Source organism: Podarcis melisellensis (assembly GCF_964234715.1).
Source record: "Podarcis melisellensis genome assembly, chromosome: Z".
NCBI lineage: Eukaryota > Metazoa > Chordata > Lepidosauria > Squamata > Lacertidae > Podarcis > Podarcis melisellensis.
In genome coordinates, this window is record NC_138547.1 from 4,586,438 (window position 1) to 4,602,814 (window position 16,377).

Sequence of the window (16,377 nt, forward strand, 5' to 3'; positions counted from 1 at the left end):
TGGCATTGCCTTCAGCTTTGAAGTTATCAAGGCAGGTTGCTGCTCTGAGGTCTGGAAGTAGAAAAGAGAGAGTACCACTGCGTCTGGCAATTTCCTCTTTCCCCTCTTCAATTCCTTTCCTCTTGCTCTTTTTCGGATGGCGTTTAGGGCTTGCAAACTTCCCCCACTTTTGAATTGCACATGCTCATCCGCCATGAGGCAATTTGGTCACACATGCTCTTTGCTTTGGAGTAAGCTATCCTCAGAATGATGCCTTATCTGAATATAGGGTTGTGAGCCAGTTTCAGTTTGTTGATACCTGACTACTTGAAGGGTTCTCTCTTAAAAAGTCACTAGTCCTCGTGGCTGTAGGGAACAACTTGAAAGCATCTCCCATGTCTTACTGCAGGGGTTCCCAAGGTGTGGCTCACACACCACTAATGGTCTATAATTGTGGTTCCCAACGTGGGGTACACGCCCCGCGGGGGGCAATTTGATTTTTAAGGGAGGCAGTTCGAGAATGAGTTATACCAAGTTAATGGCCTTTTAGACTTCCTTCATGTGAATAGGGGGGACATGGGTGGCACTGTGGGTTAAACCACAGAGCCTAGGACTTGCTGATCAGAAGGTCGGCGGTTCGAATCCCCGCGACGGGGTGAGCTCCCGTTGTTCGGTCTCTGCTCCTGCCAACCTAGCAGTTCGAAAGCACGTCAAAGTGCAAGTAGATAAATAGGTACTGCTCTGGCAGGAAGGTAAACAGCATTTCCGTGCACTGCTCTGGTTCACCAGAAGCGGCTTAGTCATGCTGGCCACGTGACCCGGAAGCTGTGTGCCGGCTCCCTCGGACAGTAAAGTGAGATGAGCGCCACAACCCCAGAGTTGGCCACGACTGGACCTAATGGTCAGGGTCATGTGAATAGGAGTTCACTTTTTGAATAATAAGAATTATATGTTACATGGGGGGGGGGCACCAGGATTTTAGAGGTGCTTAGGTGGGGCATGCCAAAAAAAGGTTGGGAACCACTGGTCTATAAGCTGGCCCATCGCATTGAATCTGCAGAGCAGTGTGTGTATGTGTGAGAGAGGAAGGGTGTGTGTGTCTGTGTGAAGAGTGGCAGGCGCAGAGTTTGCTCCATTGTTCTTAGTACCTGGTTTCCAATTGAAAAGCAGAGTGGAAGTGATGTAGGCTTTGCCTTCCTCAAAGGAGTGGGGTTGCCGCTGGTGGCAAGATGGGGGTAAGATCCCAAGTAGGGAAAAGAGACTGACAAGGCACTTGAAAGGAGTGAAGAGTCAATACATGGGATCGAAGGAAGGAATGCAGCAGTATTTCTTAATTACTTTATTGTATTTAATTTGAGTTCCTTATAACTTTAAACAAACAAACAAACAAACAAAAAACCACTTTAGCATCTAGCGTTGAACACTGCAGTTGCTAAATGTGACTTCATTCTGCATAGCTTTCATTTCTACAAATGCCATGCAGTATCTGTTCCACATTTGCAGGGAGTCATCCCTAGTGTGGCAGCACCTGCAGTTTGGAACATCCCACCTGTTGACATTAGGCAGGTGCCATCCTTGTCTTGCTGAAACTTTTCTGTTTTGGCGGGTCTATCCAGACACATGATTTGGTTATTAAAGTTGCTTCAGGTATTTTATTGTTCTTGTTTTTAGATGTTTATAATAGCTTAAAAATATTTTAAATATGTTTTCATTTAATTTTTAATGTATTTTTATTACTGAAGAATTTGCTGTCATGGGCTCCTGTGGGAAGAAGGATGGAGTATAAAGATGGAGTATAAATTTAATAAATAAATAAATTAAAATAACAGACAGAAAAATCATTACGACTCTCAGCAATTTTCAGGTAGTGTTCCCAATAAAACTCTTCCATTGTACTTATCCTGATAATATCAAACCCACGTGGTTGAGTGCTAGTTACTTAGAATGTGAGAGAGGGCCACCCCTAAACAAGGTTGTGGCTTTCACAATCTTGGGGGACTCCCTCAGTATAGAAGTTTGAAAATTAGGTTTTTTTTTAAAACAGCAGCAACAGCAACAGCAACAACAACCCCAAACTACCTAGCAGAAACCTGTGAGCTTTTAGCAGTGGGTCTCAGACTTTTTTCTCTGGACCACACTTTCAGAATAAAAATTTGCCCCACACTACACCATTTTTTTAAATTGGTAATAAATGCATGGGGGGGGGAAAGAAAACTCCTAGCAGTGCTTGATTTATAGCATAGAACACAACTAGTTTATAATATGAGCACAGGTCATCCAGAAAGTATAAAAGTATGTAGCTAGATAAGAACCAGAATAATTCCCAAAATATAATATTGTCCTTGTATCCACACTTGCCATCCTCTCCTGCCACACTCTTTGAGAACCACTGACCTATAGAATATTGATGGCAGCGTAGCCTGGGGTGGTGGTGGTTATGGATGTCTAAAGAAGCCAGAAATCAGGCAGACTGTGTGAGTCTTGCCAATTAATTTTTTAGTTGACAGCAGTTGAGAGATGGACTGCTAGGATATGAGTTGAAAGCACCCCCCCCCCACAAAAGGAAAATTGAGGGCAAAAAAGAAAAGGAATAAGAACATGGATCAGGTCGGGGGGGGGGGCTCTAGTGTTGTTCTCAAAGTGGCCAACCAGATTCCCCAATGGGAAATCTGCAAGCAAGAACCTTAGCAGAAGAGCATCCTCCCTGGTTGTGATTCCCTGCAACTGGCATTCAGAGCTGTATTTTCTCTGAAAGTGGAGGGAGAACATAGCCATTGTGGCTAGTTTTCCTGTTGGCATGCATCTGTCTCAAGAGACAATGGAGTCTGCCTCTGGGGGTGAAGTCAAACCACAGCAGAAGTAACCTCCCTGAGTCGCAAGCCTGGCCAGTATAAATGGAGATCCTGAACAGCCCAGATGACAAGATCCCTGCCCCCTTGATCTAGCTAATGCGGTCCAAAGGAAAACAGCAATACGTTTGGCACCAGCTTGGCTGTAAGAGTAGCTGGAAGGAAGTGTACAAGGTGCCATCCAACCATCTTAAGCACTGAATTATCTGTTCAAGCCCCTGACAGCTTATAGGCAGTATCAGAGAAGAGATAGTTGGCGGGAGGATACACATTGCAAGTTTCAAAAACTACTCCCTTATTCAGGGAGGCTTCAGAACCACATAACCCCCTATCTCCAGCATATCCTGTACACCAGGGGCTGGGGAACCTGTTGTGGGTACGCCTTCCAACCAATGCACAGCGACTGGGCTCAATAACTGGTTCTGCCCCGACTGGGCTTGGCGACTGGAGCACTTTCAGAGACCTTCCAATCCTGGAAAACAGGTCCCAGTGCCCTGGACCCACGACTGTGCATTCTGAGCACCAGACTCATGCAGAGTATAAATAACGCGGAAGCTAGCTGAGAAGCATAACTCCTTTTTATTTCTAATAGCTACTACAAACTAACGAACTATTGGCTTGCATGAGTGTTACAGCTCCCACTCAGCCGTCTAGTCACTACATAGATAAGACTGTCCCCCCACACAGAGTCAGGCAGTCAGTCAGGAGTGGAAGAGTAAAAGAGCAGTTTCTGCCCCCTCCTTTCTCAAAACATCAGATCAGGAGGTTCTTGCAATGGGAAGGGTGAAAATATCAACACCCATGCCCTCCAGATATTGAACCACAACTGCCATCATCCGGACCTTGACCTGATTGAGGTCCTGCTGATCGAGATGATGGGAGCTGGAGTCAAATGGGGTGGGCATTCAGCACCTTTGTGGGCACCAGGGAAAGACCTCAGGCACTGCAGGTGCCACATAGCTGACCCAGGATCTATGTTAAAACATTTATTTCAATTGCTGTTTTGTCATGACCAATTATATATATATTTTTAAAACAAAGTTCCCTGCCTGTTTTATTTAACTTAACTTTGGTAGCTTAGTTGGCCTCTACTGCGATGCTCAGCTTTAAGTGGGGTGCATTAGGATTTTTGATGCTTAGTGTCTTGATGGGTGTACATCTTAGGATTTTTTCTCTATACTCTTTTTATTGTAACTTTTTTGCTTTTATTTTTACTTGCTTGCATTTTATCTTGTGAAGTCACTTTGGGACCTTTTGTGTGTGTCTATACTGTAAAGCGACTAACAAGTGGAAGCATAAAAATAATTCGTTTTAGTGCAATTTCAGGGAGATTTCCAAACTTTGCCATTCTTGGAAGTAGACCCTTACTCTAAGCATGTTGCATATTACCATTAGTTTTTTTAAAAAATAAGCTACCGCTGGGAATCTGTTCAAGGTGTGGTGTGTGTGTGTATAGTAAAAGAAATAAATAAAGATGTAGTCAGCTGCTGCTGTATACCATGTGGAATTCCAGGCTGACCCTGGTAGAATTAGCATTCTTGTCTCTTGAATTATCTGGTAGTATTGCCTCCCTCCCTCCCTCTCTCCCTCCCTCAATTAGGATGAGGCCTTTGGATCATGCAGTGTAATTACGTAACAACTTCTATATTTGGTTGTTTTGTTTTTATTTTCAATTTAAAAAATACTAATTATATTGTGGCTATTTGTGCAGTTGCATAATCACATTATGAACGGAGCTGCGACTGAACATAATGGCTAGTTGAACTCATGCGGTGCATTGCTTGGCATGAAGGCAGTTGTTTCTGTTGGGGGTTGTGCATAGATACACAAGTGGAAGTGATGGATGTTCTGGCCTCACGGTGAGGAAGCTCATCCTAGTTAGCCCTACTCAGGTGTTTGAAAACACATGGCGGGGAACATGAAGGGGGGGAGCATGGGGCCTCACATGGCAGCCCCTGCTCCCCACAACCCCAGCTCTTCCACTGAGCAGAAGGTAACCACCATCTCCAACTCATGACCAAGGGGACAGTGAGTGGAGGGGACTCAGAAGCTTTATGCGTGCCAGGGGGGAAATCTCAAAGAGTTCCATGGTGCCCATGGGTGCCACATTGGCAACTGCTGGTGTAAGAGCCTGGTTGTCAGCCAGCCACACAACTGTCACTTCCCTGGGACCTATCCAGGGTGCTGAAGGACCTGTCTTTCACCATTGTTGTTGCTTGATTTGGATTCTTGACCTGCCAAGATGCTGCTACAGCCATCTCTGCCTCTTGTTGTTGTTTAGTCGTTTAGTCGTGTCCGACTCTTTGTGACCCCATGACCAGAGCATGCCAGGCACTCCTGTCTTCCACTGCCTCCCACAGTTTGGTCAAACTCATGCTGGTAGCTTTGAGAACACTATCCAACCATCTCGTCCTCTGTCGTCCCCTTCTCCTTGTGCCCTCCATCTTTCCCAGCATCAGGGTCTTTTCCAGGGAGTCTTCTCTTCTCATGAGGTGGCCAAAGTATTGGAGCCTCAGCTTCCAGTGAGCACTCAGGGCTGATTTCCTTAAGAATGGATAGGTTTGATCTTCTTGCAGTCCAGGGGACTCTCAAGAGTCTCCTCCAGCACCATAATTCAAAAGCATCAATTCTTCGGCGATCAGCCTTCTTTATGGTCCAGCTTTCACTTCCATACATCACTACTGGGAAAACCATAGCTTTTACTATACGGACCTTTGTGCCTCTGCCTCTTAGTCCCTTTCTTTTACCGTCAGCTCAGCTTGCTCCCCCAGACTCTGCAGTGGGACCATCTTTGCTATATGGAAGGTCGAGTTGGCCTTCCCAAAGTGCAGGGCCTTTTTTGGGGGGGGGGCTGTGCCTTCCAGTAGTAGGCTCATGTGGTTCCCTTTGACCTTTATGGCGGTGGTGACTTATACCCAGCAGGACTGATAGGAGGAAGAAAGGCAAGAAGGCCCAACAGTTGGTGCAGCCAGACCCAATCACAGACCACTCACTGGGGTGGTTGTAAATAGGCAGGCAGGCAGAGGGAGACTAGCTAAGGGCATACTGTGGTTTGTAGGGCAGTGCCCCATTCAGTCTGATGGACCAGCCTCTGCTGCCTTCAGAACCAAGGCCTTTTTTGCCATGTTTTCAGAAGTTGAGTTAGCTGGCATCCTTTATTTTGGTTTTTACTGTTGGATTTCCTTTTGATGTAGTCCTGGTTTCTTATCACACAATGATACAATCAGCTGAGACTAGCTTGTTGCAGTTTTAATTTTGTATACCACTTTATAAATTTTCATTTAAAGGTAGCATAGAAGTTTCATAAACTAATTATGATCTGTGCCTCTTTTTTTTTTAAAATGATTCTTAAAGGGGTATTGTGCGCTGCATATATACAAACTCATTAAAAAAAATCACAGCACCTTTTGCTGTCTACAGTTTAGTGGTGCAGCTTCAGTTTGGTGCCTTTTCATGATGTACCATAAAACTCCACTCAGTTTAGCATCCAACTATGATGGTGAAATCCATTTAAAACTCAGCCCTCTCTCAGCTAGTCAACACCGTCTTCCCTACCCACCCCTTGTGACTTGGAAGAGTAGATTTCTACACAACAAATCTTTAACAATTGCCAAGTTGGACTAGGTTGTGTAAATGGTTCCAAAGACCTAGGGGCCACCACAGAGTAGGTAGGTCCTGTTCCATATGCCCAGAGGCTGGCACAGACACATGGGAATGCTATTGGCAATTGAACAAGCTTTTTGAAGAGTGGAAATTGCTGGGTTTGGAGATGGGCTTGGACTCTTGACTTCAGCTCCCCAGGGAGTTGACACCTGCCCCTCCCTAGCCGACACACATCTCTCTCTCTCTCTCTACCTCTTTGCTGTGGGCCGCAGAGTTGCAAAAACCAGGTCTTTATTTAAGCCCTTCAGAAACGATGCCACAAGTGAATATATACAACATGTGATTGTATGACTATATGAGGCGATGATGACTGTTTTGGAAGCATATGTAGTTTCCGAGCAGAGGATTTTCTGCTGTATATATAGAGAGCTTCTGGATGCATGTGTAGCTGTCTAGCTTGGGTCCTGTTCAGTTTCGAACAAGAAGAAAAACGTGTTGTAAGTAAGGCACATGTGCTCGGAGAAATGGGCACGTATCTTGGTTCCAGACCTTGCATTTTGGCAATTCAAAGTGGCTTTCTGTGTTCTTAATTGGAGCAGAGGGTGAGCATGCATGCTCAAAGCTTTGTGTGAAGCTCAGTTTGATCCTTTTTGACTGATACAATCTCCCCTTCTCTCCTTGTGAGGCTGATAAAAAGACAGCGGGGAGGAAAGAAACAGAAGCAAAGTAACCTAAGGCTGCAATCCTAACCCTGTGTAGTAGCTGGGAGTAAGAGCCATACAATGCTGCCTAATATTGAATCAGACTATTGGTTCACCTAGCTCTTGTCTACATTTACTAGCAGCAGCTTTCCAGAGTATCAGGCAGGAGTCTTCCACCAGTCCTATCTGGAGATGCCCACGCAAAGCAGCCACAAAACAAATCCTAGTCCCATCTTCTTTCATAGTTATTCCAGTATCCAGACTATGATACTTTTGTGCTTCGTGTGACCTAAGTCAGGGGCAGGGAGGCTCCACAGAGGCTGAATGTGGCCTCCTAGACCTGACTGTGTGGCCTTTGGGACTCTTCCCCAGGCCACATCTCCTCTGCCCAAGCTGCATCATTCCCCAGCCCTGCTTTTGAGTACTTTTGCCTGCCTGGAATGTGCTTTTCAACTGTGATAGCACCACCTGCTTTCCTGGATAGGGAGGTGTGTGTGTGTTAAGACATTTGTGTGACTGGAATGCAGCCTCCTATCCAAAGGTAAAAGGTAATCTTTCCCCCCACCCCCTTTGCCTCTGGCTCCTCCCACCCCTGCCATTCATACACATGTGCACACACACACACACACAACATGTTGCCCATCAAGGTTTCTCTGCCCCATTTCCCTGCTTTTCAGCCACCATGAGATGGATGAGGCTGCAGCTTTGGAAGGATCTGAAGAATCCCAGTTTTGGTCCTATGCTGAGTGAGTGCTTTCCTTTCCTGGAAAGAGTGTAAGAGCAGCTGCACAGAGCTGAATTGTGGGGTCCTTGGCTGCTGTCCCAGCTATGCCCTCTTGTTAATTTTGGCCCCAGATACACCTGCTGTCTTGCTGGAGTTGCATCTGCATTTGGAGCCGAGGTCTACTTTTGGTAAAAGCTGTGCAGTCTCCAGAGCTCTTGAGAAGTCAGAGCCAGCTTCCAAGCATTCTTGAGCCTTCTGGTCTCTCTCACTCCCCCTTTCTCTCATACAAAGAGGAGGGCAGGGGGGTGGAAAACCCCAAACTCATCATTTATAACAAGCTACTTAAACATAAATCCTTAAGGAGACATTTGGTTTATTCTGAAATATAGTTGGGTATGCTGGAAAGGCTTAATTGGAAGAATGCAACAGTTTCACTGAAACAGCCTTAAAGCCTCAGGTAGGAGTGCTTTTTATATATAAAAAAAACTACCCCAACACCTTTGGACCAGTTTGGGGAAGGGGCATGGCTCAGAGGGAGATTGCCTGCTTTGCATAAAGAGGCCCCCAATTTCAGCTCCTGAAATTTCAGTCAACAGAACCTCCCAGAGCTGTCCTGTTTGAGGTATGTGGTCAAACAATGGGGAAAGGCTGTTGCATCCATGACCTCTGGCTTGTGTGCTTCCCAGAAGTATTTTGCTGGCCACTGCAGGAAGCAGGATGCTGAACTTGTTGGACCCAACTTGGTGTGATGCAGGAGTGAACCTCTTTAGGTTCTTTTGAAAGGCAGTGTGGTGTTGTGCTTAGAGAGTTGGACGAGAGCCAGAAAAACTAGGGTTCAAATCCCTGCTCAGCCTATAAGCTCACTGGGTGACTTCAGGCCAGCTGCTATTTAGCCTGACTTACCTCTCAGGTTTGTTTTGACTATAAAGTAGGGAAGAAAAGAACCACTTACATCACCTTGAGCTCCTTGGAAGAATGGTGGTATTTAAATGTAAGGCTGAATGAACGAATGCATAAGTAAATGTTGACTGCACCCAAGGCTTTTTTCCGTTGCAGCTCCACCAGGGGTGAGGAACCTCAGATTCTGGCACCGTCCAGACTTCTGTGGCCCTCCTTGAGCTTCTTTTTACCTGGCTGGAATGTGTCATTGAGCTCTGATCATGCCTCTTGCTTCCCTCAATGGAGGATAGCAAGTTTTACAGAGCAAATCAGTCACTAAATCACACAGTTCAAACCTGGAGTTAACTCTTTCTTAGCAAAACATGATCTCCACAGACTTGGCTGAGTTTCAGGCCTAAAGAGCACAGCAGCTCATGCACTGTAGACTATCCATAAAACCAGTTGCAGAGACTGCAAGTCCCCACTTCCCCATATACATCTATGTCTCCTCCTCTCCAGGGCTTCTTGTAAGCAATCAGAGACTGTGCCTGCTTGCAGTCCGTTGCTGCTCCACCCATTTCAGCCCTCTCCTGGTTCTGGGAGATGGGAGGAGGGGAGCTTGTTGCAGCAGGAGGGTGAGATACCAATGGCTCTTCATCAGCTTGACCCATCTTTGCCTCATGACCTCCCTCCTCCCACTTACCTGCTTCAGCTTCTGCCTCCGATTCTGGACTGCTCACTGCCACAGCCTCTTCCTTCTTTTGACACCTATCCTGTTACCTCCACCCAGTCTTCTCCCTCATCTTCCTGTGACCACTCATTGTCTTCCCACCATCAATCCCTGGGTTAGGAGCCCCAGCTGGTTCCTCCCACCACCCCTCCTTGTCCAACCAATCGGTGTCAGCAATGCTGTTTGAGGGCGTTTGGAAACTAGCCTACCATACAAAGGCAAAATCCACACATGTTTCTCTTTTTGCTTTTGCCTCCGGTCCCACCCACTGCTGCCATGTGGCCCTCAGGCATAGGAGCCAACTCCTGGGGGCTGAGGTCCTTTTGCTCCCCCCCCCCAAATATTTGAGGGCATTGCCATTCAAACGGTGTGTGTGTGCTGAGCCTTGTGATCAGTTATGTGCGGCAGTGCAGTGCTTACCTGCCGCCCCCCCCCCCCAGTATTTTATGGAAGTTGGCACTCCTGCCCTTAGGAGGTTGCCCAGAAGGGAATGCAGTTCTCTGGCTGGAAAAGTCCCTCCACTCCTGCCCTAAGTGAATGTTTAGTTAGTTGGTTTCAGCACATCAGGCTTACTGCACACAACTTAAAGGAATTCAAAGCAATTTGTGAGGAAGGTGGAATACAGATCTGCATAATCCATTGGAACATAAAGGTAAAGGTAAAGGTACCCCTGCCCGTACGGGCCAGTCTTGCCAGACTCTGGGGTTGTGCGCCCATCTCACTTAAGAGGCCAGGGGCCAGCGCTGTCCGAAGACACTTCCGGGTCACGTGGCCAGCGTGACATCGCTGCTCTGGCGAGCCAGAGCCGCACACGGAAACGCCGTTTACCTTCCCGCTGGTAAGCGGTCCCTATTTATCTACTTGCACCCGGAGGTGCTTTCGAACTGCTAGGTTGGCAGGCGCTGGGACCGAGCAGCGGGAGCGCACCCCGCCGCAGGGATTCGAACCGCCGACCTTTCAATCGGCAAGTCCTAGGCGCTGAGGCTTTAACCCACAGCGCCACCTGCGTCCCCCCATTGGAACATACAAATATACTAAAAGTGCTACTCGAAAGTCACTCGAATAAGAATACTCACCCCGCACTCAGGAACTAATGCCAGAAATGGCTGCTAAAAGACAGGCCATGAATATACGAAGTGCCTCAGAAAAAAATGAAAGTTGAAATGTGTTCTCTTTTTTCTTTTCTTTTCAGGGCCTCCCAGGTCTGCCCGGTTTACCAGGACCGCCTGGCAAGCGAGGCCCACGGGTAAGTAAAGCACAGGGGGAAATGTGGGTGAATTTGCAGTGAGCCCCCCAAGTCTAAAGGCTGCCACATTTTCTAGCTGCAGGACACCTTTTGCTGTATAGCAAGGCTGAGGAACTCATGCACTCAGCGCTCACCTGTGGCTCCTAGAAGCTGTCAACATGTGACAGCGGCCACACCCTGGGAATGGCTTCAGGTGGCTGGCTAAACCAGGTGAGGGTAGCCGATGGGTCTCTAACCCATGGGGAATTATGGACTTTCCATGCATGCGAAGACAGGCTCTGGTGGATTGAGTTGATGAGACCAATAGTGGGTCCAACGGTCAAGAAAGTGGTTTCTGCACGTGCTGCAGAGGGAAGTGAGGGGCAGATGGGACTCCTCAGCCTGGGAAGGTAGCCCGTATGGGAGAGGGAGGAAAACTCTCGATCCTAAGCCTCCCTTGTGGGATATCTTCGGGAGAAGAAAAGCTAAGGCGTAATTCCCACACAAATCCAATGTGGAGTCCCTAAGACAGTTAAATGGTGCCCCATACACCTCCTTCCGGCAACTCCTGCAGCCCCTTGGACCACAATAGCAAGGCCAAGAGGGCAGCCCAGGACCTCCAGACACACTTCCCAGGCTCGTGGCCCATGGGAGGTCACTTCAGTGCTACAGACCTTTTACTTCACTCATGGAGGTGCACTCCATTGTCTCTCATGACTGACGCATGGTGCCTTGAATGTATGGTGTGAACAAATGTGGCTCCTGTCCTACCTGGAGATGCCATTGAGCCTGGAGCCTTTTGCATGTGAGGCAGATGCTGTCATTGACCTAGGGCAGCTTAACTGTGAGAGGGAAGACTCAAGCTGTGGGTTGACAGGAAGCCGGCTTTGACTATTCCCCAGAGGGTGTGGAGAGTGAAGCCCGCTCCCTTTTGTCAAGAGTCTCCTGCACACTGGAAGGCTTTTCTTGAGGGGCCAAAGCGGGTGGGGGTGGAGAGGTAGGGAAGGAAAGAAAGTTTTTAAAGAAACGGTTTGTTTGGCTTCCCTTCAAATATGTAGCTCCTACTTCGGCAAACCAAAGGTCAGGGTGGAATCTATAGGTCAAGAGGAGAAAAGCTGCCATTTGTTTCCCCTCTACCCCGCCTCTGCTTCCCACTCGCTCTATCCATCCCCAAAAATTCACAAAAATGAGCTGTGCAAACGAGCATCTGGACACTTCTTGACTAAGAATCCAGAATGTGGCAGAGAAGGCAAATTGCACCCACTTAACATTTCTATCTTTTTCATTTTATTTTTTAAAAGAAGACCTTGAACCAACAAACTATTTTTAAAAAGAGGATGGGTGTGTGAAGGGGGTGCTTCTGAGGGAGGGGGTCGTTTACTGCAGCTACTGGCAGTGCTGCAACCGTTCTCCGGCTGGTGCTTTCTGGGTTTCCCAAAGAAGCAGACTCCCTCCCCCACCTCATGTGAATGGCATTCCATCCAGATTACGAGACCCACTACCTTTGGGAACTCCCCTTCTCCCTCCCCCTGCCCCACTCTTTTTGAGAGAGCACATTGCAGGATTGTTCTCTGGGTTTTGCTGCTGCCGCTGGTCCTCTGGCATAAAATGGCATCCCAAGGAGGAAACTTTCCATGGAATCTCAGAGACCATGAATGGGAGGTATTTTTCTGCCTTGGCTTGTTCTGCTGATGAGGAGGGTCAATGTGTGTGTGTGCGTGCATGCGCATATGTGTTAGATATATACACATACACACTTCAGACCCCTCTGCAACTCACCCCAGCCACGTCCCCAACTTGCTTTACATCCTTGTTGCAGATGTTTTTTTGCCCTTGAACTCCGGACAAATTCTTGAAGGTTTCCTTGATAATGCTTCTTGCTTGGCTAGTTGCATGGAGGATGGGGGGTGGGTGGGCTATGTCAGTGTGTTGTGCAGCAGTATAGTTCACATCTGTTGCTCTGGCCACATTTCCCTCTGGACCCTGCCTGCTATGAGTTTGTGGCCCCCAGAAGATTGCTGAAAAAGTTTCCACACCCATGATTTCTCTTTGTGTGTGTGTGTATATACAGTGTGTGTTTGTGTAACATTCACTTCAAACTAACTTGCCCCTCCCCACCATTATGTATATGCATAATGGTGCTTAGAATTTCCAGTCTATTCAGGATATCCAGTCTATTCAGGATGTTTTAAACCAGTGAAGGGTGAACTGGTGTGTATTCCGCAGGGGCAGCCAGTGTGATGCCCTCCAGGAACAGTTGGAAGCCATCAGCTCCAATCCATGTAGTCACTGGTGGATAGAGTTGCTGTCCTAAGACCCAGAGGGCTGCAACTGCCCCATCTGTGCAGCAGGTGCTGTGTGAAGCTTTGATGTAGGGCCCATAGCTTGGATCCTGTTTGACCAGGATGTTACCCATAGATGAGTCTTTGCCATTTAGGTGTCTGTCTGGGCACAAACACTTATTACAGGACCATTGTGAAGAAATCACTTGAACATCAAAAGCAGCTTTGCAAGTACTCTTTGAGTCCTTTTTCACAGTCCCCCTTTTCATGTTTAGAATCAACAGTTCCCCATGCCCCCAAGCCTCCTTAGCCTTCCACAATTGTGTGAGAAGCAAAAATTCAGTAGGCAAGCTCCCACACCCACTTTCATTATAGTGTCTGCAGGCAGGGGAAAGTTTCTCCTGCTAGATTTCTGCTTGGTGTGCATCTGCTCAAGGTGCAGGCCTAGTGACAGAGGTGGCGGCCATGGCCTGTGTCAACAGCTGCTGGATCTGTTGCTGCTGCATTTGGTGAACCTCTGAGCTGCAGGTGGCAGCTTCTCAGGGAAGTGCCTTCAGGCACTGACTCTGCCCAAAATAGGATCTCCCCTGGACAGGAAGGGTGTAAGAGCACTTCCTGTGCTGCTTGAGCCTTTCTTGAGCAACAAAGGCTCAGAGCTCTGGTTTGCCCTTCCGTCTGGATGTGATCCTTGGTTCTGGCTTTTTGTTCACCCCACAGCTTTTGGTTCCTTGATCCTGGATCACCTCAAACTGTTCCCTGTGGCCCAGTCCTGTCAGCCTATGGCTTGAGCTACCCTGTAGGAATCAACTTTATGGGAGTGGGTGGCACCACGTGTTAATGGTGGGCGGGGCCAGAAGCAAAAGTGGGTGGGGCAACTGAGGTTAATTTTATCATCTGTGCAAGCAAGAAGCATTGATCAGAGTTCAAAGAGACATTTTAGACATGCCAAAGCACTCCATGAAAGAGCAAAACAGAGCTTGTGAGGCTTGCTTGTTACCTTGGCTCAGAGGTTTTCAATCTTTTTGAGTCCACAGCTCCCTTGACAACTGCATTCTTTCTGCAGTACCCCTGTGGGGCTCAGGAGCCCGATTATGTCCCCCCTTGCCTGCAGAGCTGGTAGCCTCTCACCCTTTTTCGAACACCCTCCCTTGTGGAGTGTTCTCTCAGCCTCCTCTCCCCTCCCCTTGAGAGTCCTCTGGGCAGCTGCACCCTGGCCTCTGAACTGCCCACCTTGCCCCAAAGAGAGGTGCCTCCTCACACTGCCCCACAGGGGCTTGGGAAGCACCCCCTGGCCAGCCCCAGAGGCACCATTCGTCTGGGGAGCTTGTAGCCAGGGCTGCTGCAACAAAGAGCTGCACAAGCCTTTGGGAGGCAGAAACATGAAAGGGCATCAGAGGAGGGAGGGAAGGAAAGAGGAACAGAGGACAATGTTGCTCACGGCACCCCGACCATCCTTCAAGGCACCCCAGGGTGCCACGGCCCACTGGTTGAAAACCACTGCCTTGGCTTATTAAGCCACAATATGATCTTCTTAATGCTGCCACTGTTTGCAGTGTGTTTGTGGTTACACAAGAGCTTTCATAGAGGTCAGGTCCTGAGCAGGCAGCTCTGCAGCATTTGATTCTGAGCCAGAAATGGGTCACTTCCAGGAAAGACACAAGGCAGGACTGTGCCCGTGGAGGAATGTTGTGGGTGGGAAAAGGGTGCAGGGCAAGTTTTGATGTTGACTTCCTTGTTTTCTCAGGGTCCTCCTGGCCCCCATGGGAATCCTGGCCGGCCTGGCCCACCTGGCGCTAAGGTAAGGGAAGAGACCGGCATGCTTGTGGGCCACTGGGCATCTGTGAGCCATGGAAGATGATCAGATTTGCAGTAGTCCTGGCTACCAGATACCAGAGACTCACAGCAGGAGTAATAATAATAATAATAATTTATTATTTATACCCCGCCCATCTGGCTGAGTTTCCCCAGCCACTCTGGGCGGCTCCCAATCAGTGTTAAAAACAGTACAGCATTACATATTAAAAACTTCCCTGAACAGGGCTGCCTTAAGATGTCTTCTGAATGTCAGGTAATTCTTTATCTCTTTGACATCTGATGGGAGGGCGTTCCACAGGGCGGGCGCCACTACCGAGAAGGCCCTCTGTCTGGTTCCCTGTAGCCTGGTTCCCAGGAGAAGTTTGTCACCACTTTGCTCAAACTTGTGTGGCCTCAACCTGGCTCCTTTCAGAAAGGCTGAAACCACGTTAGGTGGGCTGCTGGTTCTACCCAGCTCTACAATTGCAGCACTTACGCTAAGGCCAATTATGCCGATAAAAGATCAAGGAAGGTGTTCTAAAAACACCTGGAAGTGTTGCAGAAAAAATAGAAGCCTTTTCCTTCCTTCCTTCCTTCCTTCCTTCCTTCCTTCCTTCCTTTCTTTCTTTCTTTCTTTCTTTCTTTCTTTCTTTCTTTCTTTCTTTCTTTCTTTCTTTCTTTCTTCATTTCTTCTCTTCATAGGTTGGTTGATGTCTTCAACACTCTTAATGTTCTAGAGAGGTGGGGGAAGCTTTCCACTAAACTGGCCTGCTGCCTCTGTCTGATTAAGAATTAGGCGGTAGAGATGTGTTGGCGGGTGACAGCTGTTCTGAATTTAAAAGTGCTGTTATACAGTCTGAAAAAGCGAGGTTGTAAAAAAAAAGGAGGGGGGAGAGCTAAAAACCAGTCCACTACCTTGTAGCCTTTTTGTAATTTATGTTCTTGTTGATGACTTCCAGATCATGTTTCTTTGTGTAGGGTTCCCTCCCCCCCCCTTTTAAAAAAGATTGGTTTTACAAGTCAGAATCGAAAGCTTTCATCTCTGATGCTTCTGGCCCTGAGAGATGAAATCTCTCAGAAACCCCAGTTTCTCTGAGCAAGTGTTAACCTCCTTGGTATTAGTAAGTCAGTGGGGGCTGGTCCATCACGGCAAAGGGGTCACTAGTCCACCACCCTCAGCCAGCCCCCACCTGCCTGCTTTCTTAGGACCCACCCACACTCTCGTTTGTCCCGCGATTTCCAGTGTTTAGTGTCAATCTCTTATTATGGGTCTGATAGCTTTTTGTGTTTTCTGGCTTGCCACTTCCACAAGGAAAACCCACTGCTTACTGCTGAATCAGAACAAATGCAGTCTGCTGAAAACCTGAAGAAAAAGTTGCCCTGAACCAGTCCTAAAATAGCACCTGAGCAGGATTTCACTTTCCAAGGAGCTGTGTTGGGGATGGCCTGCTCACACATCCTCCCACCTGGCTCCTTTTGTTTATGCCGTATGATTGATTTATCTGGTTTTCTGATTCTCTGCCACGGATGGGCAGAGCTGAATGTGGAGACAACATGAAAAGTGGGCTATTGAAGATAGGAAGAATGAACAGGAAAACAAGGGTCTTCAGG

At 47.8% G+C, this 16,377-nt stretch overlaps 1 protein-coding gene across 1 annotated transcript in view; it reads left to right on the forward strand.

The window, feature by feature from the left end:
• COL27A1 (collagen type XXVII alpha 1 chain) overlaps positions 1-16,377 on the forward strand; it is a 248,382-nt gene that overhangs the window by 27,758 nt on the left and 204,247 nt on the right. Inside the window, exons 4-5 of the mRNA XM_081897734.1 lie at positions 10,658-10,711; positions 14,717-14,770. Coding sequence (XP_081753860.1) covers positions 10,658-10,711; positions 14,717-14,770 — 108 coding nt within the window. The remainder of the gene's footprint in view (positions 1-10,657; positions 10,712-14,716; positions 14,771-16,377) is intronic.